General features: G+C 40.1%; 2 protein-coding genes across 7 annotated transcripts in view; one reads left to right on the forward strand and one right to left on the reverse strand.

The window, feature by feature from the left end:
• Positions 1-12,734, forward strand: part of tnmd (tenomodulin) — a 114,722-nt gene extending 101,988 nt beyond the window's left edge. The window contains exons 6-7 of the mRNA XM_041797095.1: positions 682-776; positions 10,461-12,734. Coding sequence (XP_041653029.1) covers positions 682-776; positions 10,461-10,670 — 305 coding nt within the window. The 3' untranslated portion in view covers positions 10,671-12,734. The remainder of the gene's footprint in view (positions 1-681; positions 777-10,460) is intronic.
• A 10,669-nt stretch (positions 12,735-23,403) lies between these two features.
• elf1 (E74-like ETS transcription factor 1) overlaps positions 23,404-27,018 on the reverse strand; it is a 76,214-nt gene continuing 72,599 nt past the window's right edge. For all 6 annotated transcript variants that reach the window (XM_041797337.1, XM_041797338.1, XM_041797340.1 and 3 more), the window contains exon 9: positions 23,404-26,301. In XM_041797337.1, coding sequence (XP_041653271.1) covers positions 25,503-26,301 — 799 coding nt within the window. In that variant the 3' untranslated portion in view covers positions 23,404-25,502. The remainder of the gene's footprint in view (positions 26,302-27,018) is intronic.

The raw sequence follows: 27,018 nt of genomic DNA on the forward strand, positions 1-27,018 counted from the left end.
GGATTAAAGGCAACATACCAACACACTGTTTATCAAGTGGAGGATGATAAAACTCGAGGCTTAAGTTGAATTCAAAAGCAGATTATTGCCTGAAAGTCTTCAAGGAGGAAATTTGATTTCAGAAGTCAGTATGCAGGAAATACATAAAGCAGAAATGTCTGAAAGAGAATAAAGTGGAGCATTCTCTGGATTCTCTGAAGGGTCATTTTGAATGGTGCTCTATGGTTATTAAGCTTAAAACATAGCTTCATGCTTGTTGTATGTAAAAGGAGCAGATGATTGGTGATTTTAAAGACCTTAACAGGGATCCTTAGGACTAAGATGAGAAAAATTATCCAGTGAGAAGAAGACAAGTAACTCTAGAAACCAAAATTACTTTTAAAGGTGTTTTTTTCTCAAGGAAGTGCCGACTTTACTAATTAGGATCTGTGGAAACTGATTTGTGTGTTAGTATCACAACAGCTACAACACCATTGCTTGACAGAAGAATTAAAACGCTTGGAATGAATTCCGGCGTATTTCTCCTGAATGCGAGTAATTAACATGAAGCCACTGTGAAAAAACTAAGAGCAAGAGCCAAAACTGAATCCGTGAGCCTTCTCACTTTGCTTCAAACAATGGAAAAAACTGTAACGAGACAGTAAACACCTCCTGTTTTTACCACTCTGTCTGTCACTGCAGATGCCGAGGAGGGAAATGTGGACACGCCCGACGTGGAGGTCACTGGCAGTCGTTTTGCCCGAGATGTCCTGGACCACCCTGCAGTGAACGACTATGTAAGTGGGACCTCACTGAGAGATACAGTGGAGCCACTTCAATCAGCTCCGGCTCTGCCTCGACTCTTTCTGCATATAAATCGTTCACTAATTGATGTTAAAACTGACTTTGTGCACCAGAGGGCATAGCAATTGCTCTATATATCTGTTTAAGTAAGGCCAGTTCATTGAAGTCTCCCTTAATGTCTCCCCATTAATTGAGAGGAATATCCAGCCTTTCAAAGGCAGCAACTTGTGCCTTACAGCACTCGATACTTCCTTTTTTCACTTCCTTTTTTCCGCGGCGCTGCACAAAGGAGGGCTCTCAAGGTCACTTACTGCTGCACAGATAAGTTACATTTATTAATAATGCTCTAATTATCAAAGCGTATAAAAGCAATGGAGGGGGCAAGTGGCGTATTTTTGGTGTGCTACATGTAAACCACAGTGCTTCATGGGTAATTATCCTTGACTGTGGGGAAAACCTGTATGAAGGAGGAATTATGAACACAAATACAAAAACTAACAAAGCAGATGCACACTAAAGTTATCAGGATCAGTCAGGGGTGCAAGGTATCTGCCGTTCTTAAATGATTATTACATTTAGTAAAGGGAAAAGATCCATCTAACCTACCTGGTCCTATGTGAAAAAGTCATTCCCCCCTAAACCTAATAACTGGTTGTTCCATCCTTGGTGGCAACAAGTGTGACCAATTATTTATGACAACTATCAATAGGTCTTTCACATCACTGTGGAGGAATTTTGGTCCACTCTTCTTGGCAGAATTGTTTTAATTCAGCCACACTGGAGGATCTTCTAGCATGTACGTCCTGTAGCAGCAAAGAAGCCCCAGTCATCACACTACCACCACCATGTTTGACCGCTGGTCTACGTTTTACACCAGATGTTTCAAGAAGTTCAACTTCTGTCTCTTCAGTCCACAGAGTATTTTTCCAGAAGTCTTGGAGATCCTCAAGTTGTTGTTTTTTTTTTTTTTTCTGTCAAATGTGAGACAAGCCTTTGTGTGCTTTTGTTCAGCAGTAGTTTTGACCTTGGAACTCTGCTATGGATCTCTTTCTGAGATTGTGAATTTGTCAGACAGGCTCTATTTAAGGGATTTCTGGATTTAACAGGTCTGGCAGTAATCAGGCCTAGATGTGGATAGTGAAATCATTGTTGACCTCTACTCAGAGTGGATAATGGCTCTCACTAAGTCCCAATGCCTTAGAAATGGCTTTGTAACCCTTTCCAGACTGATAGAAATCAATTACTTTGTTTATCATGTTGTTGGACTTTAGATGGCGCCATGATGTGTTGCTTTCTGAGATCTTTTAGAAACTTCACTTGTCATGAATCATTTTGGATCCCCACATTGATAGAGTTGGCTTTGATTTTCAACCTTTATTTTTTGTCAGACAGGCCATTTATTTCTATTTAACAGGTCTGGCAGTAATCAGGCCTAGATGTGGATAGTGAAATCATTGTTGATGCACTCTTATTGTAATTTCGGTACGCCGGCAACCCTTGGGAAGGTTTCCCACTGTTCCAAGTTTTGACATTTTTTTCCCCACTTTTTGCCTATTTAAGCTGCATTTTGCCATTAAACACCACTGTTTTCCACATTTTTGCTGCTATTTTCTGCTTTTTGACCATTTTTCCCATATATTTGCCCATTTATGTCACTTTTTCACTCATTTTTTTGCCACATGTAACTAATTTTTTGGTAACCTCGCCCATTTTTGCCACTTTCTGCCCTATTCCGCCACTTTTTCTCCCTGTTTTTTTTTTTTTTTCACTTTTACCCACTTTCTGCCTTTTTATGCCTACTTTGCACCTTTTCCCTTCTTTTTACCACTGTTTTTGCCAGTGTTGACCATTATTTGCCACCCCTCCCAACCTATCTTAGTTGCCACTTTAATCAGTTTTTGCTCTTGCAAAGGCATTTAACAACAATTTGGCTCTTTGGTGGAGATGGCTCCATGATGTGTTGCTTTTTGAGATCTACTTCACTTTGTCAGACAGGTTCTCTTTAAGGGATTTCTGGATTCAGCAGGTCTGGCAGTAATCCTGGGTGTGGATAGGGAAATTAAGAATTTAAAATCCAAAAAATGTCTTAATAACAGTTAATTCATTATTTAAAAAAAGGGGGGGGGGGGTCAATTACTTTCTCACAAAGGGCCAGGTAGGTTTGGGTGGTTTTCTTCCCTTAACAAGTGAAATCATCCTTTAAAACTGTATTTTATATTTACTCCACTTATCTTTGTCTGATAGAAAAATTTGCATGATCTGGAACATTTATCTGTGACAAATATGCAGAAATAAAATCAGTAAGAGGGCAGATACTTTCTCACAGCTCTGTACATTCAGCCCCCACAGGTTAGCAGCCACTAAAGCTAAATTTAAGGCCAAGAAGTGGATCTTCTCCTTAGAGCTGTGAGAAACAAGCACAGACACGAAGAGAAATGAGACGTCCTGTAATGTTGACATTTATCATGCCTGTCCCAGAAACACCTTCCACCCTTGTCTACCGTGGTGGGAGATGCAGCGCTATGCAATTAAAACATACCAGGGGGGATGAAAAACTCGCCTCTCCTTTTTTCCACATCTATCGGCCGAGTTATGCATACCACTGCAATCCATTCCAGCAGCACATCCAGGCTCTGTTTGTGGGTCCGGCGATAACAAAGGCCTTTGTGGCCAAGCAGAGGGCAGGCGGCAGTCTGTAATTGGGAGGCTGAACTCTTGTTCCTTCCAGCGGGATGCCACATGTGTTAGCCAAACCTGTTTTTTAAACCTGTTTGTGGCTTCTTTTCGATCTCATGTAAATGTGCACGCAGTCAGAATCTACCACACGTTGTCTGCCACTCACACTATGTCTCCTACTGCCTACTGCTTTTTAATCCATCATGCTCTCACAACACACCTCTAAAAAACAGCCCTTATCTGCGTTTCATAAGTCTGGGTTTTTACAGGCATGTCTTTGTAAAGCTGAATAACTGCCTGAATTGTTGCAACAGAGGCTGAGAGATATATGAAAGTGACCTTTGCCACGGCTGCCATGTCAGAGAGCGGCGTGCATCAGCAATGGCCTTGGAAATTTCAAACTGAATAACTACCATCTGACAAGGCTGAAGGGATGAAGCCACTGTCCTTGACCCATATTGCAGGGATGGGCTTCAAATACGAGTTGACCCCTCACACATAAATGCAAACACATGTTCGGTGTGTTTAAGCCGGGGTCTCTTCAAGCATCCTTACAAACCTTTGGCAACCATGCTTGGGGTCAGGCTGCATCACAGAGGTGCAATAAGGCGAAGGAATTCAAAACCATGAATGCCAGGACTGTTTGTGCCTCCAGAGGAATCTTTACACTGAAGCTAAAGCTCCTTATCACTTTAGTAAACCGGCAGAGTTTACAGAAATACATGACTATCTCCTTATTCAATTACATCCAAATTCATTGTGATTCCTCCTCACTGTAGAGCACAGCTAGATGAAAATCACAGATCAGGACAAGCACAGAGACATTCTCATATGTTGCACTGCCCTGTGCTTCTACATAAAAAAAAACTCCTCTTGAATACAAAGCAGGCTATGAAACAGAAATGTTATCTCTGCTGTTTTGATCCCAGAATGAATGTGCTGAGCGCTCTGCTATGAGATTTAATAACACAACCAGGCTTGTGCTTCAAGCTCATGAAGAGCGCTGATCAGCGTGTGTGAAATAACACCAACAAGTGTGGAGATTAGAGGAGCCGTGCTTTGATTCATTACATCTTATTGAATGACTGACGCAGTCTGCTACTCTGCAGACTCATTCATATCAACTGCTTCGTATTATGCATGGAGGTGTCTGAGTTTGTGTGCGTGTTTGCATACGTGGGCGCGAGTGTGTGATGAAATCAGAAGCAGCAAGGGGGTAATGGCTTTTACTCTTCATTAATGCTGCTTGTTTTTGAGTGACTGCCTAAGATTTCCCAAGGTGAACCATTCTTATCACTGTAGCATCCCACTAGAGAAGGCAACTCAGAGCCGGAGTGATTAATATGTACCCGCCGTTTTAAAAGGATAGCTCTGATTAATTGTCTTTTAAGGTACAATGCTGCCTATTGGCTGTTTGTTTTGATAACCGCTGCATCATTTGAATAAAATATTTCTTCATTTTCCAGAGACGGAGCTCCAGATTTTGAAATGTTCAGTTTCAGGCTGTGAGGAGCAGATAAGATTATCATTGGTCCATTGACAGCTTTCCTGTTGTTTCCCTAACAGATTGTTGCCTGGGAGCTGATGACCTGAAACTTGACTGAAACAATAAATCATTAAAAAGCCTACCTGTGCTTGTCATAGTCATAAATCAAACATCCAAGATATCATCTGTCGCACCCTTTCTGTGTTTAAGTATGGCTCACAAGTGTGTAATTTTACCCACTTTATCATAGCTCATGTGAAGTGCACGCTGCTTAGTTAGGATTCATGTGTGCAATCAGGAGAGGCAGCAGGGAAATGTGATCAGGGGTGACAGAAGGAGGCTGGATTTTTCAGAGCAAGTGTTGCTTTTTAACAAAACAGACAATTACATTTCATATATTAGTACTGAAAATGTCACTGGGTGTATTCTTGAAAGGTCACATGTCATGCAAAATCACTTTCAGGCTTTTCTAGAAAAATATGTGTTTCAGTCCAACCCAGAATCAGAAAAATGCATTCCCTCCCCCGCTCTTTTTCTCCAGGTTTCAGAAAATGTGTGCTAAAACAAGCTGTTCTCAGATTTTCCCCTCATGATGTCATATGAGGAGTTAGCCCCGCCCCCAGGTTCGGTTGGCCCTCCACGCTTGGAGGAAAGTTCTGCCCTCCTCTCCTGATCAACCTCTCTGCTGCCAGCTGAGAGGAGGATCAAGAGAGCCACATCCATTAAGCCACATCCATTTCCTGAGAGGGGCGTGGTCAAGGGCGGAGTCAGACAGCTCATTATCATTTAAAACCACAGATCAGCCTGTTCTGAGCAGGGAAACAGAGAGGTTTATTTCATGCAAAAATCCAACACTGGAGTGTTTTTTACCAACAAACTAGACACTAGACAGGCATGTCTCGGGGTAACCTTGCAAAGCAGATGGATACGCCCGTTTCCTTTTTTTTTTTTCCACTGGCAAATCCATCTTGCAAAGCTCCTGTCTGAACAGTTTGGGCCTGGTTAGAAAGTGACAGGACAAATCAGCGACGAGGGGCAGTACTTTCAGGCTCAGCAGAGTCGTGATGTAAACAAGCAGCAGCAAGAGCCAGTGCAGTTATGGAGGAAGAGATCAGCATGTATGCTGCTAAAGCGCCAGTTTTATCAGAACTTGACAACATTTCTTCGTTAAAAGAAGAACAAAGAACAGCAGTGAGTTGTTTTCTTTTCAAAAATGACAAAAATCGAGTACTTGCATGTCTATAGTCGCCATGTTTTGCGTTAGCTTGATAGCGGCTACGTCACGTGTTTTGTTGCTCCAATTGGCCCGTAGAGATATGACAGACAGAACATTCATGGATGTGAGAAACAAATCCATCTGGCATGTCAGCTAAGTCTTGGGGGCCTCTGAGACCAATATAAATCTGTCCTTAAGGGGTAAAATATGTGACCTTTGAAATGAAAGTTAGCACAATTAGAGGTCAATTCTGATAAGAAAAATGAGATTTAAACAAAAACAAACCAAACTCTCAGTCACAACAATGTTAACTCTGTGGAATAAAAGTATGACATATATTAGTCGACAATCGAATTTCCACGAGGAAAACTAAAACCAGCTAAAAAAAAAAAAAAGATCTGTGGTTATTGAAACTGTGACAAAAAGTAAGTTTAGCTTTTGTCAAGGTATGTCACTTCAGTGTTAATGTTGGCAGCTATTTTGAATGTAGTCTGTCTTTACATTAAAATGCTCTTTCATTTTAGCCACATTTTAGTCACTTTTACACTTCATAATTTTAATGGCAATGACTATTGTACTCAAGTAAGAGGACAGTTTCTCTGGTTAAAATTTACTTTAGTAAAAGTATAAATACTGGTCTATAAACTAAGCTGGGTAATTAATGGCAAATTTTATTTAATTGCAATATGGCAGTGTTAATTGCGTTGACTAAAACTACAACTAAAAATGTTTGTCAGTCTTATTTTTCATGAAAAAAACTCGACTAAGACTAACAAAAATAGATCTGACATTCAAAATCTGTGATATTTCTCCACTGTGGGTAACTCTGTCAAAAACAAAGCAGTTGTAGCTATTCTGCCTCTCAGCTGTAGAAAGCAGGGACCGAGGGCTTGCCAGGGTGCAGAGAACACACAACCATGGTTTGGTACCAGATTTAGGCAAGAAAATGAAATGCTTGAACTAAAAGTAAAGACTAAAATGTGAGGAGATTTTATGGACTAAAACTAGACTTAAATGTTTTGAGTTTAACTAAAACAAGACTAAAACTAAAGAGGATTGAAATGACTAAAATGTGACAAAAACTTAAACTAAACAACATTTCATTTAAAGACTAAAACTAAGTGAAATCAAAAATAGCTGCCAAAATTAATTTATAGATCAAACAAGCTGCAGTATTTCTTTAACTTAAAATGTGCCAAATACCAGTGTAATACATTTATTTTTCGCAGCAGCAGAAATTTAATGCACATCATGCAGACATTCAAATGTCTTTTTGTTTTTAGAATGGTTTACAAAAATTCTCCTTTTTGTGTTTTTGTATGTTTTGGAAAAGATGTTTTGGTATTTAGGGTATATTTTTCTCTTCAGCTGTTAAAACAGCCCCTGAAAAAATTATATTGACAAAAAATGTTCTCAGTACTGAATCAGAATTTTACAAAGTCATGGAAATCCTCCTTTCAGCCATTGTAAGTGAATATAATGCATTATTAACACATACCTGTTAGTCTTTTCTTCATTAAAGCTGTGGTTTTTCTGCATCGACTCTCTGATTCAGGACATTTAAGAGTGTAATTTCCCTGCCTGAGAATCAAAACCAAAGAGCTGTTCCCTGCACATGTTCTTCATTATTTATGGCAACATATATCCATGTCAAACCCAGTGATGGAGAACCAAATAGCACATGAAATATGAAGCCAAATCATCACAACTGCCACCTAGTGGCCCACCTATTTAAACAAATATGCAAGTTGGACCAAAATCTGGGTTTCATTGAAATTCCGACCCCGGAAGCATCTGTCAAGGGAAAAGCTGGTCTGTGTACAGATGTAGTTGATGACCCTTGATTTAGTTATTAAGCCACAAGAGCAACAGGTACCAGAATCAGGACGTTTTAGAAGTTAAAATATAACTTACAGCTTATCATTACATTTGGCTTAATTTTTCAAAATAACCATTATTAGTGGTTAGCCATCAGCCAGTTGGAAGAATATGTCACTTCATTCCATGTCACCCTCTGACACTGGAGAACCAGAATGAATTTTCTTTAGCAAATCAATGGAGATCAATGGAAAACTGAAAGTGACATCATACCATCCAACCAATCAGCAGGGATCTAGAGTGTCCAAGCTTCCTGTTTCCCCCAGAACTCTCAAAATGCAGTTTTACATTTCTTTTGGACCCAAAAAAAAAAACCCTCCCCAAAAATAATAACTAACCATGATAAGCTGTTGAAACTTGCACGTTATAAAGGTGAATACTAATGGTAATTACCTCCACCAAGGAGGTTATGTGATCGGCAGGGTTGGGGACAGATTTTGATGAAATTTTCAGGAAATGTCAGAAATGGCATAAGGAAGAACTGGTTAGATTTTGGGACTGATCCGGATCACTGTCTGGATCAAGGAATTTTTTTAAGGATTCTTTACTATTGGGAGATAGGGCTAATGGTGGAGGTCTGCGCTGTTACCACTTTACAGCAGGAGATGGCGGACATGAGTAACTTCAATCCCAGCAGTATTTTGGGCGTTTTTCTATTCAAAGTTTTGGAGTTTATAGAGTTTGAAAGACGCACGCCCGGTCGAGGAGACGAGTCGGAGCGTAACAGAGAGAAAGACTTTATTGTGTATTGTGAATTGTAGCGAGAATACTCACAATGCTGGGAGGAATAGAGGAATATTCACCCTCTGCCATGACTTCCAGTCATCTGGTGAGACCATGGGTGAGACTGTCAGTGCATCTGTTGGCACCGGCAGGCAATGCTTCCACCATGACAGTCCACCTGTAGCAAAGCCAATGCTTTGCCTCACCATGTTTCCACCTCACCGGGGAGGGAGTGATCGGCGAATGCCATGGTGTTTTTTTTTTTTTTTTAAAGGGTTCTTCACTATTGGGAGATAGGGCTAATGGCAGAGGTCTGCACTCTTAGTGCTTTTCTAGTTGTCTGTAGTTTTTGTTTGCATAGGATTTCTAGTATTTACTGATATTTTAGTATGAAAATAGAGAAACAGTATGTTTGTTATATCACCCATCATCATATCAACAGTAGAGTGGCAAGGAATAAGTTGGATAGAAGGAAAGCAAATAAAATGTACCCCCCCACCCCCGACTGAAAGAGAAAGAGTGGATGCAGAAAAAAAGAATCTCTCACTAACTGTATGGGGACCAAAAGGGCCAACTATGTGCTCCTATGGGTCCTGTCCTCTTAAACAATCCCCACACATTTTTATTCCCCGCTTCGTTGCATGTAGCTGACTCATCGTGAGCGCTTGCAGAGTATTGTGCCGTTTTTGTTCCTTAACATGAAGCTATCGACTCCTGGCTGGATCGGAGCAGTTTAACGAGACGGCGACAGCGGAGCGTCTCTGAGGATTCATTTGCTAAAAGAGATTGAAACGTGGTCAAATGCACACTGAGGGGCAGCCGCTGCTTCAAGTTACGCGGTGAGTTAAGTGGCACTTGTCCGAACCCCATTTGGAGTTGCTCTTGATCAAAGGCATGGCACTCAGCCCCCATGAGTGTACAGGGGCATGAACCAACTGGCACAATGGAGAAATCCAAGGGCCATTAATTCTACCCAATTTACCTTTCGTTTGGGTTTCATTTGGCCCCTCTATAAATTCAGAGGCAGCCAGCAAGAGCAAATGAAAGAATCCTTGTTAGGCGATCATTACTCTGCTAATTGCTTTAGGAATGTGCCTTGCACTTAAAGTCAAGGTCAGGGGGAGGGCGCCAAGACGTGGGGAGCACTAATTTGAATGCTCTATTGGAGGAGGGGCTGCCATTTTGGCGCAGAGTGTGGGCTCCGGTCGAGGGAGTTAAGAGGTCAGAGATGAAAGAAATAGTGTAATTATGCTGGTAACTACCAACATTAGAGTCCCTTTGATTGAAGATAGCAGTGGTGGAGAGGCTGTAAAAGCAGGATTCAGAGATGGGGCATTGTGCAGCCAGCCGGCAGTCGTGCTTCCTACGGTATAATAGAAAAGGTCAAGGGTATTATATCATGTTTTATGCTCCTGCGGCTTAAATCACGCTCGCTCACTCTCACCGCTATCTTGATCTCTTTGTCACAGTCGTCAAGCATGGCACAACTTTGCATTTTCACACACATCAATTCTGATCTTTTCACTCTTGTTTGGCTTTTAGATTCTATATTCTGCAAAGAGAGGCAGCCTCATCAATTCTCACCCTCCTCCTCCTCCTCCTCTTCTCCTTTTTTTCTTGCCCTTGCCTCTGGGAGGACTGTCGCTGGTCATGTGTGCGATTGTAACCCTGCCCGCTCCTGTCTGTGTGTTCCCGCAGAGAGAAGTCGGAATCGAGCTGGACAACCGTCTGGACGACCGCGGCTTCTGCTGCCAGCATTGTCGCCGTGGTTACCGCTTCTGCCGCCGCTACTACGAGCCCCTGGGCGGCTTCAACCCGTGGCCATACTACTACCAAGGAGGCCGGGTCATCTGTCAGATTGTCATGCCGTGCAACTGGTGGATCGCCCGCATGCTGGGAAGGCTCTGAGAGGGCGAGTCCAGTCTGAGGTTTTGAAGTGTTTGTGTGCTCTTGGGTGCAGATTCACTTTTTTTTTAACAAGTATTTCAAACTTCAAAGCAAAGCAATCCATTGAACATATTCATTATCCAATCTGAAGGTTGGCCCATTGAGTTTAGTCATTCTAAATAGTCTAAAAGGCATCTGAAGTGTTTTTAATTCTCTTTTAAAGGACATTGGTTGTTAACAGCTGTCTAATTCTCTTCGCTTATCTACCCACTTAGCATCCTTGCTATTTGATCGTTTTGAATGGGAGCAATTTAGTTTGTAAGAAACTAATCTACTCTAAAGAATTCTTTAGCGCTGTTTGTCCTTACTTTGTGAAGCATTCATCTCATATTATGAGTAAAAAATACTTTTCTACTAATAGTGTTATGCATGAAAATGTACATAGCTTATACTAACTTGTCTGACAGTCTGAATGGTGGATAAAAGCCTTCCTCATCCTCACCAATAAATATTAAAGCTACTGTGTGGACAAAGAAGTACATCTTATTTTTTGTTGCTAATTTTGCTTTACAGGACGACTGCATGTTAAGATATGAGGACTTTATTATATTGACGTTAGTCTCTTCTGTATTATGCACTAGGTTTCTACATTGTAAGTACATGTTAAAAGAAATTTGTGCAGTGCATTCTGGGAATGGATGTCAGTTGGCTGCATGGTTCTTCCAGTAGAATTTCATCCTTAAACCTTTTCATTCTTAAAACCCAAGTGCAGTCATAGCAAAGAGGACAATGAAGTAATGGTAATGTAGATTGAGGTTAGTACTCATGATGCTACTAGGCCAGGAAATTTCCATCTGATTTATCGCAAGCTAATTTGCATTTAGTCAACTACTCTCAAGTCAAATAAATACATTCCAGTCAGGAACACTCATCATACATTTTACTATCCTGTTGCAAAATGGATCTACAGTTTTACTTAGCAGAGGAGGCTCTGCTGTAAAGATGCTCCCTGGGTTAGTCAAGCAGCATGATTTGACTTTCAGGGGAGCACTTGGGTAGAAACCCCCCTTATGAATGGATACATCAATGACAGTGCATAGTGAATACAGTAAAATGAGTTCAAAATCAATAAATACACATAAGCGTGAATCTCAATATGAAGGTGCAACAGGCTTTATGCTATAAAGGAGGAGGCTGGGGTGGAGGAGGTTAAACTTTACTAGCAGCAGGAGCACGGTGCATCAGCATTAATGCATGCAGGGATCAATGAGAAGTACATCATATCGAAATGGATTGCTGTGTTGAGAGAAAGAGCTGTGATTGGCTGTGGGAGATGGAAGGCTATATTTGGAAAAATCTGGCTGTCAGCTGATCACGACGGGGCACATGACTACTGTGTCCTGCATGAACTAACACTGAGCTTTATTCTGTTAACCAGTAGTTTTCACACTTTATTTTCCCAAGGCACACTGAAGATCAAGCTGAAACCTTAAGGCATGCCATGTCTAAAACCATGTAAAATAGCCTCTTTAACATGTGTTCAGTTAATTTTAGTTGTAGTATTAATATGGGGTTAAAAAAAAAAATGCCACGGCACACCCAAACTTGCCTCAGAACACACCAGTGTCCATTGTCCCACCATTTGAGAACCCAGCTGTAAACCATCTTCACACTGCAAGAATGAATTAAAGCCACACTGTAATGGTGTGAGGTTGGTTTATTAAATGTAGCTAATGCTGGCCTCTTACTTGCACTGCAGGCCTTTGATCCAGGACAACTTTATTCCCATTTTCTCTGTCAAAATCGCGCTAAACCACGCTGTTCCTACAAGACGCTATCGGTGCTATCAGTTAGCGGTTGTTTACATTGGATTAAAAAGCAGCAAGGCAGTAGACATGAAAAATAATTACAGTGGCAGGAAGCTGTGTTACAAATAAGACAGAATCCTTGACCAGGATAAACTAAAATGATTTTTAAAAAATGGTAATAATGAGTTTAAAAGATGTATTCTGGTCATCATCTCAAAGATGTGGGAAGATGAATGGTGGAGCCTGATGAACTCACTTCCTAGAATGCATGGCACAAAAAATGGCAGCCTACATGTGAATCTCTTTTCTTTAATTCACTCAAAATCTTCTTTATACAACATATATATGGAGGACAATACATTTTTTAATAAAGTCCACATGTCTTAATATGCAGGGTTCCTTTTAAAGATGTTGGCAGTGTTGTCCTGCTTTCTTTTAACAGTCCAGTGTATCCTCACTGGGAATATTTGTTGTAAAAACAGGCTGTGAACCATTTTATCTGCACCAGCAAGATTTACTGTATGAGCATGAATAGTTACCATAAAGAAATAATCAGTCTCATTGTCTCATTTGCTTTTGCAAGTCACATAGACAGATCAAAATTACTGGTAGGTTCTCATATTTGGGGATGCTGATACTGATTTATACACAGTACTGTGCAGAGCTTTTATGCATGTTTGGGCCAAAAATTGAGGCTTAAGTAAGGCATGTTATGGAAGGGGAACCATTGTGCAGGGAGGAGGATTGACAAAACCCTGGTCATGCTCTGCATGTCCTCGCATTTTGCTAGTGGCAATAGAAAATAATCAGTTAATAAATAAAGTCCACAGCTTTAGGATGAAGTAATGAGTGGATGAAGCATGGTCTAGGGCAGGGCTATTCAATTAAAAATTCAACTGGGCCGATTTTTAAAGTCAAGAAATGTAGCCGGGCCAGACATGTTCACAGCCCAGTAAACAGCTGGTAATGTCAAATTTCAATCCAATACAGATCAATTTGATGAAAAATATGCACTTTTTTTATAGTCCCCTTTCAGTTGTCAGTGCAAGCTATTTTTAGATCGGCGTTGCCAAGTTCGGAGCTGCTGTGCCAACTCAATGTAAGCAGACAGTATTCCGGCTTTCCCTCATCAAACAAAATAATGTATAATTATGTAACATTACGACGCATGAAGCAAATAGTCGGAACTATTTCTTGAGTAAGCCACTGGGCGGAGCGACACAGCGCAGCAGCCATGTCTGGAGTGTAGTTCTGGCTTTACATTTAGCTTTAAAACATCTCCGTCTTGTAATGTTCCATGATTATTTCATAGCGTGGTAAATGTACAGGTCACAACTTGTCCACGAGAGCGTTTTGGAGTTGTTGGATTGTGTATTTGATGAGTTTGATGATGGAAAGCTGGAATACCGTCTGCTTACATTGAGTTGGCACAGCAAGTCCGAACTCGGCGGCACTGATCTAAAAATAGCTTGCACGGACAACTGAAGGTAACAAACCTATTACTAAGACTATAGGAATTATGGCAATGGACGAATTTGCCAAAATGTTGAAGTATCCCTTTAAGGCTCATATATGATTTTTCCGGTGATATGTCCAGCCGATGTAAAAGTTGTAAATATCTGCTGATACCAATGTCATGCAGATAATACTGTGCATCCCTGTTTATAACTCCACTCAGGAACTTAAAGGTTAATTGCTAAAGTTGCATTAAACCTGCGCAGACAAAAACACATTTAAACAATGCAAAATAATTATGAAACATTTAAAGATTCTAAGATAAACTTGTAATGTATGCATATATAAAAAAAGCTAAAGTTAGTTAAGGAAACATGTTTTATAGCACTTAAAGGCCGGCTCAGATGAGCAGAAGCTACCAAGGCTTTCGCTCTCTGTGACTGGCTCCCTGCAGCATCACATGCTTTCATCTGCTCTTTTATCATGTCAGGCTAAGGAGGTACAGTTTAATTAAAGATGCACAGACTTCTTTGTGATGTACTTTCTGTTGTGTTATCCTCCATTGTTTTCTCTCTTGTTGCAATCCACAAACTGCTTCTGTTCAAACACAATTTTCCTTCTTTGCTGAGGCGATTTTAATCTGTAACACCAACATCTCAATCTGTCGAGCTGCTATAACTCATCTGCGGCTCACAGATAAGCAAGCGAGATAGGCGTTTGTAATTGATGTTCTGTCATCGGAATAACAAGGTGCATAAATGCCCCAGAGTATTCAAGTTATGTCAAACAGTGAGACACAAAAACAGCCTTACACGTCTGCTTGTCATAGTTTGCTTTTGAAGCCTTCTGTATGTTTTCATCATTTTTTTCCAATTAAAATTTCACTGTGTGACTAATCTCCGTTCTTATGAAACAATATGATTTCCTTGAGAGTCACTTAACACCCTGGGGTGTTTGTGCAAAAGCTGGTGTGGGTGTGTGGGTTTGAATCTGACTCATGCAATCCATACAATAGGCAGAGCTCGTCTCCTCTTCATTAGTCTCGATGCTCATTAGCCGACACATTTAGCGTCAAATTAAAAGAGTTCTGACAAGAAAACTAGACAGCCCTGCTTTTCATTGTTTCTGCTTTAAAACCTGAGACTGTCTTGTGTATCAGATGCATAATAATGCATTGTTTTCTCTGCTAAGTAAATCTTGATGTTGACTTGTGTCGGCTCCGTGGTAATAATGTCAGTGATATCAATATTATTTGGCAGCCAAATGGATTTTTGTGAAAACGAAGGCAAAACGTATTACAGTATGTAAATGTTTTATGGATATGCTCATAAATGGAGTTCAGACTGCAACCATATTGTTATTTTTAAATCAATAATGTCAATCGCCCAAAGCAACATGTCAAGTAAAAAGTAGTGGCATGAGTTAACAAATGCAATAATTGCAAACATACTTCAAATAAACTGACAAGTGTACCACGAAGCCCCCGAGGCCCTTCTGGAAAGTTCATAGAATCATTTTTATATAATTCATTTCTTACTCTTTCCCACTTATCATATCAAATAAATGGAGTGTTTATTAAACAGGATGCTTTCAGGGATGCTGGTGTTGTTTTGCCGAGCTTTCACAGTAACAACATGGGGAAATAGTGCAAAGAGTAATTTTTTTTTTATATGATGCTGTTAGTTGTCTATCAGGCGAGGTCTCCGAGGACTCCGAGGACTCTTTGTGTAGTCGTGAGAGTAAATTGCCATGGAAGCCCTGAGAGTCGCCGTGAATGGGATGGCTCACCCTGAACTGGAGAGGCTGATACAGATATTACAGTCGGCTCCCTCAGAGATCCTCGCGCCCAGTGGGACCGAAGTCCAATATTTTAACCATGAAAGCCAACTTTAAGAGCGCAGGCATTTTACAGACAAAGAATCGACCTGGAGGAGTGTCAGAAAGACCAGGCTGCCATGTTTTCTAGGGCTCTCAAAAGATTCCAGTTTTTGATCATCTTAGAATGTCAGTAGTTCAGTCTGGAACATTTTCATCATATATTTAACTATTTTATTGCAAAACAGATTTGCAGTTTTATTCAGTGGAGAAGGCTCTAAAGATGCTCCCTGGGTTAATCTAGCAGCACGCTTTGACTGTCCAGGGAGGGCATGACTAGAAACCCCCACATATGAATAGATACATGTATGACAATGCATAGTGACTACAATAAAATTCATCCATAGTGGCATGACTCTAAATATGAGAGTGCAAAAAGCTTTATGCAGTAAAGGAGGTGGCTGGGGTGGAGGAGGTTAAGCCCTGCCAGCAGGAGCATGGTGCATCAACATTAATGCAAGCAGGGATTATGCACCACTGTGTTAAAGGAAAGAGATGTGACTGGTTGTGGGAGCTGGGAGGCGATATCTGGGATCAGCTGGCTGTCAGCTGATCACATCTGGGCGTATGACTTCTCTGTCTTACATGAACTAACGCAAAGCTTACTTTAATCAATCGCATCCTTTAAAAAAAAAATTTAAATTCTACTGCATTTAGTTTTTTCTATCATTTTGGATTTTTCTGCTCTTAAACTAAGCGGAATTAAAATCCTGTCACATACAGACCTGCTTTTATAGGTAGATTTAAGATTTTAACATGAACCTTTGGAGCTATCCCTGTCTGCCTATTGTCAGCGTTTGGCTCCTTGTCCCTTGACACAAAATGCTTAGAAATACTTGTTCTGTCTCATATCTTTAAATTTGTGAGAAAAAAAGGTGCATTGTTCCTTTGGAGAAAGCCAACTGATGCAGAAGGAAGTAGTTATAACTCACTGAGAAATAGACGAGCAGGTAAAGCCTTGTGTTTATATGATTTTATTTTTGTACAAGTTAAAGAAACTTATAAAAAAGAAGCAAAATAGCATTGAATGGAAAAATAACTTTTTAACAATCAAGTCTAGAGGTGTTGTTGGAGTAATTTTGTCCCTTGTGTGCAGAGTAATGCTTGCTTGAAGCTACTCTCCTCAGATACTACACTAAATAAAGCTAACCTTAGATAGTAGTTGTAGTAAGTTGTTCTGTTAAAAAATCTCCTCAACTCAGTCAGATCTAAAAACTAAGAAATGCACGCACTGAAAAGTCAAGTTTTCATTTAAAACAGACACTTTAGAGATTAGGAAGGTAACTCTGAGTCATTACCAGTAAGAACAAATAATTAATCATCTTAAAACCCCTTAGAATTCTGGGTAAAATCAGTCAAAGGCACCTATCCAGGAATACTCAAATTAAGTTGAATGCTGTCTTTGAACCATTTGGAGTCCAAGCACAAACATGGCGTCTTTAGAAAGGTGACTCTGAAGTTTCTTCACAGACTCACTGTAGCTGATACTGGTGCTGAGTAATACAACAAAAAACAAATTATTGTTTTCCAGTCTGAATTTGTAATGTGAAACAGAAGCCTGTAGACGACTGTAGCTGGGAGGGATTAGCTGGAAAACTCACTGGACAAAAGCATGAAGCCTTCTCTAGTTCAGGTTCAAAGATGATAACAAAAGAACAGAAAATGAGGATTTTACACCTGTTTTTATGCGGAACAGTCCAGGTGTTTCAGACTGGAGAAACCAAAAAGGATCAAGGTGGCACACAGTTTTTCTACATAGCGTTGCTAATAACTGCCTGAAAAAAAGGCATTCATTTTTACAGCAGTTACAGTGGGACACTAAGAATAAGAATGGCACATTTAAAATTTCAAATAACAGACCATAAAGATGTAATTATGTTCTTTAACTAAATATTTGACTGGATTTAGATTGTGTTGACTCTTTGCGATGCAGCAGGATTGTTTTTGATGGAATATTATTATCAGGAGAGCTTCTAATGAAGAGCTGTGTCACTTTGGTTTTGTTTTGTTTGTAGCCTGACAAATGCATTTATTGTGGCTGCTGATGTGTTTTTATCCTGGAATGGTTTACTTGGTCAGAATCCTGAGAATCAGAGCTTTCTGGTGGTGTATAACATGCTAAATTTACATTTTCTGAATGACTGAATAGTTACAAAAAAAGTCCATCAGCCCTTCGTTGGGCCCTTGGATTTTTAAGGGGAATTCAAGTTTTCATGTTAACATAATAAGGAAAAACATTAACTTATCACTTACACTGTCAAATGATTGTTTTTTGTAACAGTGATTAATCTCAGAATGTCTGGAGTTAATCAAGATTAATCTTCCCTTGTTGTTGCATTTAAGATGCCTCTGTTTTTAAAACTGTTTTTGACTGATTCATTGATTGATATCTTTATTTCAATCATGCAAATGCTGACTTAAAAACAGTTTAAAAGAACAAAAACAAGGGAATATCCAAAAAGAACAAAAAAACACTCAGTAACGTGCATCAGCAAATTCTTTAGCGTCTCAGTTTTTATGAGCAGAGGTAGAACAAGTTTTACTCGACTTCCTGACAGTTTTATTGTCATACAGAGTGCTTTTACTTTCAAACATACCTGCTTTACATATTTATTTACCATGAACTGAATCCTTCCTTTATTCCTCTTTTTAAACAGATTTATGCCCTAAATTTTTTTTACACCATCACTCAGTCTGCTCCACGGTTTAACTCCACAAACGGATACAGAAACTTGTCACTGATGTTCAAACACTTAGAACCTTCAGATTTGACTTCCCCATTAAATCACAACCACCCTCTCTTTCACAAAACATTTTCTGATTATTTTCCGACAGCAAATTATTCCTTTCTTTGTATACTTGAGTGGGTTTAAGTTTCAGCAAGCCACAAAAATTTTACTATTTGGAATTTAGATCTAATGTATAAGTATGTTTCCAAAAACCAACATTATGACCAATCGTCATTGCTCTTCTTTAAAGTATGCAAAGCTGGGTTTTGTAAGTGTTTCCCCATACCTCTGTGCAATAATCTAGATACAGTAGGATCAGTGAATTATACAGGATGTAGGGTGACTTTTGATCTAGAACATTCTGTGCTTTTGCCAGGACTAAAATGCTTCTGGACAGCTTAGGTCTGACATGTTTCATGTGAGGTTTCCAGCAGATTTTGTCAACAATTATCACTCCCATTGATATATTTTCATTAGAGAAATTGTTTTGAAGTATATTGTTTGAGGTACCTTGCAGTAGTGGTGACATTAGCCTCCAGTGATTTTAGTGAGCATTGCTCCTTTAAGAAGGACTCGCTGGTTGAAGCTTGGCTATACAGATGTGTAACAGAGGGGTACAGTTCAGGTTTATTATAGTTAACTAAAAATAACTAAATAACTAAAAATAAGTGTAAAAATAATTTCAGCTCACTGAAACTAAAATAAAACTAAGCTTTACAACAACAAAAAAGAAGAAGAAAATTGAAACTTAATTCTGTGCTGACAAAACTAAAATAAAAATAGAGACAAAATTGAATAAATAAAGACAGAAGTGAATAGGCTTTTTGTGTCTCGCCCCTGACAAGTTCCCCATATTGCCAATAAAAACAGAACAAAGCATTTTTGCAAAATAAAAACTAGACTAAACTAGCAAACCAGAAGAAAAAACTAATAAAACTAAACTGAAATTTAAAACAAAAAGTAAAAATAAAAACAAATCCCAAACTATTATGACCTCAGCACATATGGAATTTAGTGAGTTTTTGGGTTAAAACAAGCCACAGAACAATGTTGGCTCAAATGTACGCGCTACTGAAAACTTTTGAAGCATTTGTTCTTCTTCTTTTTTTTTTTTACCCAGTATGTCTCTGTATTTTTGCCACTATTTTACAGTGCAGGCTGTAGCTACCAGTCATGTGCTCCTGCACTGCAAAACAGAGACAAAAACCCATAGGCATTCCGAGTGTAAAATAAAACACTAAAAACGTTTTTTGGTAGTACATACATTTGAGCCAACATTGTTTCGTGGCCTAGTTTTACTAAAATCTCTCTAAATTCTGGGGAGAAACTGTACCCTTCTGTTACGCTGTATAGCCTAGCTTCATGGCCGATACAACCAGCGAGTCCTGCTTAACCCTTTAAAACCTACGGCGCTCCCATTTGCACATCTATTTTTAACTGCAGGTAGAATTGTAACCAAATGAGATAGGGCGTTAATTCTTTTTGCATATAAAACCGGAGGAATAACGCTAACATATCACACATTCACTGTGTTCCAGAGTTCTGTTTCCTTCTAGAAATATCCTTCCTTCTTTTGCAGAAATGTAGCATAAAGCACACACATCAAAAAAACAATATAATATATACTATAATCTGGGCTATAAATGTGTTATTTTCTTATTGTTTCAACATGGTCTTTTGCAAACACATGCATGCTCAAAAGTATCTGGCACACTTAGAGATTTGATTTCACTACTGTAAAAAGTTTATTTTTAAAAAGATGCTGTCTCTTTGCAAATAGAGCACAATTTAATTTCATTTTCATTTTTGCCACAGTTCATAAAGATGAGTGTATTTCAAAAATTGAGTTATTACTTTACCAAAAAATAATTTTTTTGTGGGTTGAAATGAACTTGAGCAACTTTTTTACAATCACAATTGTGTACAATTTTTTTGCACTTTAAAACAATGTCATTTTTTACTATGGACTTATCACATACATATCACTAAAATTTGGTTCCTAACGGTTGTATTGATGTATAGCTAATTCAGATACTCCAAAAAAATGGCACTACTGCATGTGAAAATGTAAAGATATGTTCTGGCAGACTTGGTCTATGGTAGGACATAAAGAGTTAAAGGAAAATCACTAGAGGCTAACGCTACTGCTACATACCTCATTCAACTCAACTTTAAAAATACTGAAATATCCCTTTAAGTAGCAGATTCAGTTTGAAATTTTTACTGTCTCAAACTAAGAATAGTTGTCTTTCCTTTCGGATACAGACTGGCTTTTATTTTGAGTGAATTGAAGATTTTAACGTGAAAAAGGAACTTGTTATGGGCTAAAGAGGAATATAAGGGAGAAGTAAAAGGGTAAATGTTTGATAATACAAGGTGCAGATGAGTCTTTAAAGTAAAATGAGACATTAAGGAGCATGCTGGATTTATTTTACATCACTGTGGCTGCAGGGAGACGCTGAAGTGACTTAACCAAAATGTGCTGAAAGGACAATAATCATGAGATTCTTCACGATCAAGAAAATTCATATACTAGTTGTGGATCTTTATTATTTGCAATTAATTCAATTAATCTAGACAGCCCTTGTATTTACATGAAGTAGTAGAAGCATGCTCAATTAAAATGCATCAACATGTGTGCTTCTAATGTCTCTGGAGGTCATTGAACGCGTCTCCAGTTGCGTCTCATCTACAGGGAAAACAAAATGAACATCTTTTGAAGCTGTTTGCATGCACAGCTTTCCTTTTTAAATATACAGTGTCTAATAATGCAAATAATAAGATGATGTGGAGTACATTTATGCAGCTCACTTAATAAGATATTCAGTGATTGCATTTAAAGAGCGATGCAAGTATGTGGAGAGGACAGGAAAACAAGACAGTGTGCAGTCTGAGGACTGTGGCTTAAAAAGGATGGGTTTTTTTGCACAAATTTAAAGCACTCGCAACCAAATGATCTTTGATTATTAGCATAGAGGTTTTCGATGTGGTTCAATACTGTCTATATTAGATATGAGGCAGTGAACTGCTGCATGAAAAGATGTATCATTTCAGATGCACAATAGTTCTCATGCATTTTGCACACTGTCTAGGAAAATCCTCCCCCTCTGGTGCTTGTTTATCACTGTTTTGATGAGGAGAGGAAACCAGATCGACTCCTCTGCAGGAGAAACCGAGCATCTATCTGGCGAGCGCAGTTCAAAGGATATTTTCCCTACCTGGCCTGAGGAATGGCCACTATCACCAAAACTCACATGTGAATTAAATCCTTTTGTTACTTATCCATAAAAAGGGAGGGGGAAATTCACTCCCAGCTGCTTGTTTTCATTTCAGATACTTCATTTAGATCCATGAGTTGCTATTCTGGGGCGGAGGAGGGTGAAAACCAATGTATGAGGAGTGTCTGTATTTAGATGAGTAACCTGAAGGAATACTTGTCTCCCAATTCAGAGGGAGGCTCGGGAACACACGTGTATGACCAGTGCCATCTTGTGGGCAGATAGGTGTACTGCACGTACACAGTTTCCCCCTCTTTTTTTTTCTTTTCAAGCCATGCTGCCCTTAAATACTTCAAACCTCCACATGTTAAAGCGTTCTATTTAAATGTAGCCTTGGCTGCAGGTTATCAAGTTAAAAGCTGTCTCTGTCATGAGACTGCACTCATCATCTCCTCCTCTCTGTAATGTTGCAGCCAGTCTGGTGACCTGATGGTTAAATAAGCTCTCCCTGTACTCTTCCCGCTACAGGCTGCAGGCACAATAATGTCAGTCGTCATCCTTCAACTGCTCCCACTGTGAGAGGCAGCATGGCCCAACAGTAAACACTCGCACTGTGTCAGTGGCTGCAGGCTACGCAGAAATAGCCCTCCTCTCCCAGGACTCTGGCTCTCGCTCCATCTTCGGGGGTCTCTGACTCACCAAAGAGAAAGGAATAGCAGAGACGAAGCAGCTGCTAGTAGCCTTTCATTATTTCAGTAATCCATAACAACCTCCGCTTACCGTATGGCAGAAGATCGATGAACCACTGAACAAAGAAGTGTCTGTGTGCATGTAATGCTGTTTTTTTTTTTTTTTTTTTTTTTTTTTTTGCTTGTTTGAATGTGGAACTTGTGATTTTACAGTCATTTTTAAGTCTGGAGAAAGCTCTGGAAGATGTTTGCAGGAATGAAGGTTACAGTGGCTCCTCTTTGTGTGTGTTAACCCCTTTGGCGAGATTGGAGTCCATGGTCCACAGCTGTGCATGTGGGTGTACACAGAGTTAGGCACAGTAGGCAATCCCTGCTGCCAGACAGCTTCACCAACACCCTCCCTCCTCCTCTTCTCTGACCCTGAAAACACACACACAGACAATCCAAGCCAATATATCCCCACACACACATCAACATAGCACATGCTCTAACAGAATAAAATCCAAGTAACCTCTCCACTAGCCAACCCCAGCTTCAACAAACACATCCACTCTCTTCAGTCTGCAAGCTGTGGTGACAGACTCGGCTGTCTTCAGCTCTGGGCATGTCACATGCTAATGTATTCATCCACCCACAGCAACTGGAGAAGCAGTGCTCTTAAGTACAGTCCAATCAGTCTGTGGCCCGCTAATGGCTCCAATCCAGTTTCCTACAGTAGCTTTTTTTTTTTCTCCCGTCTCTTTAAATGCCATGTGGTCGAACGTCCCTCAAAGCTGCACAACGACTTTGAGTTTCCAAGGCACAAACACTTCATTTTCATTATCTCGACAGCAGAAATTAATTGACTTAGTAGTCCCCCTCGCGTGCCATTTGTTTCCAAGTTTAATTTTGTTTTCTGTTTATTTTCTGTGACATTCTATCCGCGGCCTCACATGATTCAAAAAGCAATTTTTCGGTAACAAAATGACAACAAAAGAGGATTTTCGGTGAAGAAGATTTTGTTTTTAATTAGTTGACTTTTTCTTAAAAATCTATTCTATATGCAGCATAAGGGAGGCAACCCAAGAGAAGGAGAGGAAGCAACAAAACATAAGCCGTGGACATACCTCGAAAATCTCTCATACAACAGTGCTTTAAGGGAACAGGTACAGAATATATACAAATAAAGGAGGAAGATCCCCAATGCAAAAGAAGCACAGTGTAATTATTGATTGTCAAATGCTTGCATGGACTTTGACAGTAAGTATACATTCAGAGCGTCTTTGCAGACCCAGAGCACTTTGGCTGATGTGAGGTTGTAAAGCAGCGTTTAACTCCTGTCCTTAGGTGCCAGTGCGGATGGAGGTCAGTGTGTCTGAATGTCCTCACTCTGCTGCTACAGTCTGGCTGGAAAATACAACCAATTTAGCTGTGATACCACTCAGGATCAATATGGCTTCATCCCCCGGCAGGACCGAGGGGGCCGATCGGATGGCTGGCCTGAGAGGTCCTTAACAAAGTGGGACAGCAAATAAAGAAGGCACAAGGTCTACTGACCCGCAGAGAGGAGGGAAGAGAAGGTAAGAGAGGAAAGAGGAGCTGGAAAACTACCAGAGTAGCATATCTTTTTTTTCCCAAACAAGTCAAAGAAATTGAGATTTAGAAGGCATACTGATTGATACGTCTCATACTTGATGCAGTAGCCAGAGCATGATATTTTCAAATGTTCGCTACTGCTGTGCTGCTGCAAAGAGGTATGTCTGCTGAAGAGAGAAACTAAAGCACATTCAGTACATGTTAAAATCAGACACACAACTGGGAATATCTACAATAAGAGAATAAAACAGTGGAGTAATGATGCTGCACTGAGTCAAAAACTCAAAAAGCTGATTATAATGAATGCTATACAAATGAAAAACATTGGTCCAAAAAAAAAACCTACCAAATAAGCTTCCTTGTATTCATATTCTTTGTATTTTCCCTCATGTTTACACATGTAAATAGAAGACAAATGTGCCTTTTTTTATACAGAATTTAGAAATTCACAAAATAAATAAATTCGCTATGGCCTTAAAATTGAATCTCATTTGTATATTATATGTATATATTTATATATAATTCCATTTCATATAAACAGGATCTAAACCACAGAGCCTCTGAAGCAGAGGCTGATAAAATCTGTCTTATCCTGTAGATTTTTTCCTCTCCATTTGTGCCTCCCTATCTTCCTGTGCCTCCACTCTGCAGCTCTATACAAACAGTGTTGATGTTGGACTGTCCTTGGTCGAAAGAAAATGCCCATTTCCATAGTAACACAGTGTTTTAAGGCCAGAAGTAATAGAGAGTGAATGCATACCTTTTTTTGTTTATATGAAAATAAATGAGTAAAGAGTTCTGCGAGACTGAAAAGCCATTTAGTCTGCTTTTTTCATCTTTTCCACTGAAGTTTCAAAGATAGACTCTCATGCTGTTTGAACTTTCTGTAAGGCACTCTTCAATTAAATTCTGAGATGTGTTTTTGGACACCGAGATGTCGCACCCATCCCTCATCCATGGACACAGACACCTTTATGTGGTTTAAAAGAAAATCCACACACCCTCTGCATGCTCTCAGAAGTCTGATTTCATTGCACCCGTTTGGCATTCAGTCCCCGCTTTTGGTTTGTTGCAATCTCCTCTTAAAACATTCGAGTCCGGTGAGATGAAAGGTATGAAAATGACTAACTGGCACGTTTGGTAGACAGGGATCCCTGCTTCATCCAATGGCTGTTCTCCTGGGAAGGGAGCTTGTTTCTCATGTGAGGTTTATCTGTATTTATTGGGATAATAGTCTGTGGAAAACAATTCCATGTCTGACAGTGACATCTTAGAAAAACTAAACACTCCCTTGATTTTTAAAATTAGGCACATGGTCACAAAATGTGTGAGTAAACAATAAATCCTGAGGCTGAACTGACCAACCTTGAAGAGCTGCAGAATCCCTCGCTCTGATCGCTGTGGTGGGGAAATAAAAAATGGGTTCTTTTGGTCTAAATGGATTCAATCATTGTTGATGCTTTTTAAAAATTTGGTTCAGCTTGTGCAGAAGTGTCCTGCAACTCTAAGCCTCTGCAGGCTCTGTCTTTATCTGGATAAAGTTTGCAGGCAGTTGGACTGACAGCGGCAGCTCGTGCAAGCTTTTGATTCCCTGCTCGGGCAGGAGGGACATTTCCCCACGCACCTCCAGCTCCTCCACGGGGGTCAGACCCTCGCTTGGGCTGCTGCTTTGAGAGGAATGTCCATTAATTATAGTTTCACTGGCAGCCTCCTGCCCCTGGCTTTGACTGGTATCAATGATCACAGTCCTGTACTGCAGCTCGGCCTCACCTACTTCCATCTCTTCTCTCTCAAATGTATGCGCCGCCAGTGATGGATCACCATTCACAATGGTCTGGAAGTAGCTTGGGTCAAGCAGCTCTTCTTTTACCTGCAGCCCAGAGAGGTCGCCTGATTTGAGCACAGTGGCAATTACAGTGCCGGGCTGCTGTGCCACCATGGTCTGCCCGCAGGTTGTGTTAATGGTGACCAGGCGGGGGAGGCTGGAAGCAGAGGAGCTAATGATTCCTGGAGGGGAACTGCAAGAGGAGGAGGTGGTTGAGGAGGTGGAGCCCAAGCTGGTGACCAGGAGCTGCTGAGGGAGGCCGTCCGGTAGGCTGTTGACTCCTCCAGACAGAGAGGCAGTCTGGATAGTGAGCACGTCTTTGCCGCCTGCCGTGGTTGAGGGCACGGTGTGGAGGATGACACGAGGCGGGGAGGAGTGGCTGGAGTCCCCGTTGGACAGAACAGTGGTGAGAGGGACGGACTGAAGGGAGCCAGAGGAGGTCAGGACCATGGGAACTGATGCAGGAGCAGAGATGGACCTGAAAAGACAACATGAAGTGAATATAAACTCCTGTTTCCTCTTCTTCACTAGCAGACATGATTGAGTATTCAGACTGTATCTCTGCAAATATAGACAGAGATTATTTTTTAATGGAACCCTGTTGAGAAAGTTACCCAGCGCGCAGCTAAGATCCTAAACAGCTGAACTAATGTGTGTTAATATAACAAATGGCATTGTCAGCTGCACTGCAGGGACCTCTCTACTTCATGAAGACAGTGTTTAACAGCTTAGAAGACAACAAGGTGACTGACAGTACATTTATGATTCAGACAGGTGCAAGATATCATAGTTTAATGCACAACCAAGAGTTTGACTGCCACCTTATAATCGTGAGCTAAACAAATGGTCAAAGAAATATCCAAGCAAGCTGAGGTCAGGTGGAGTTGATTGCATTTAGAAAATAGAGACCAATGCAATTTTTTGCATGTAGCAAAGCGGCTTCATACTCTTGTTGTTTCTTCACTACTTATTCATGGATATCTACTACAATCAAATAAATTTAAAATTGATATTAAGGCAGAAACTATCACCATAGTATTGATGAAAGTTGGTGTTTGGGGTTATGTCTCCTTTCTCATAACATGACACATCAGATAGACTGTTAAACATGACCATTAAAAGAGATGCAGTGCAATCAGAAGGTATTCAGTCTCCCTTCACTTTATTCAATGTTATTTTGCAGCCTGATGCTACA

This window comes from Cheilinus undulatus, linkage group 10 (genome assembly GCF_018320785.1).
Source record: "Cheilinus undulatus linkage group 10, ASM1832078v1, whole genome shotgun sequence".
Taxonomy (NCBI): domain Eukaryota; kingdom Metazoa; phylum Chordata; class Actinopteri; order Labriformes; family Labridae; genus Cheilinus; species Cheilinus undulatus.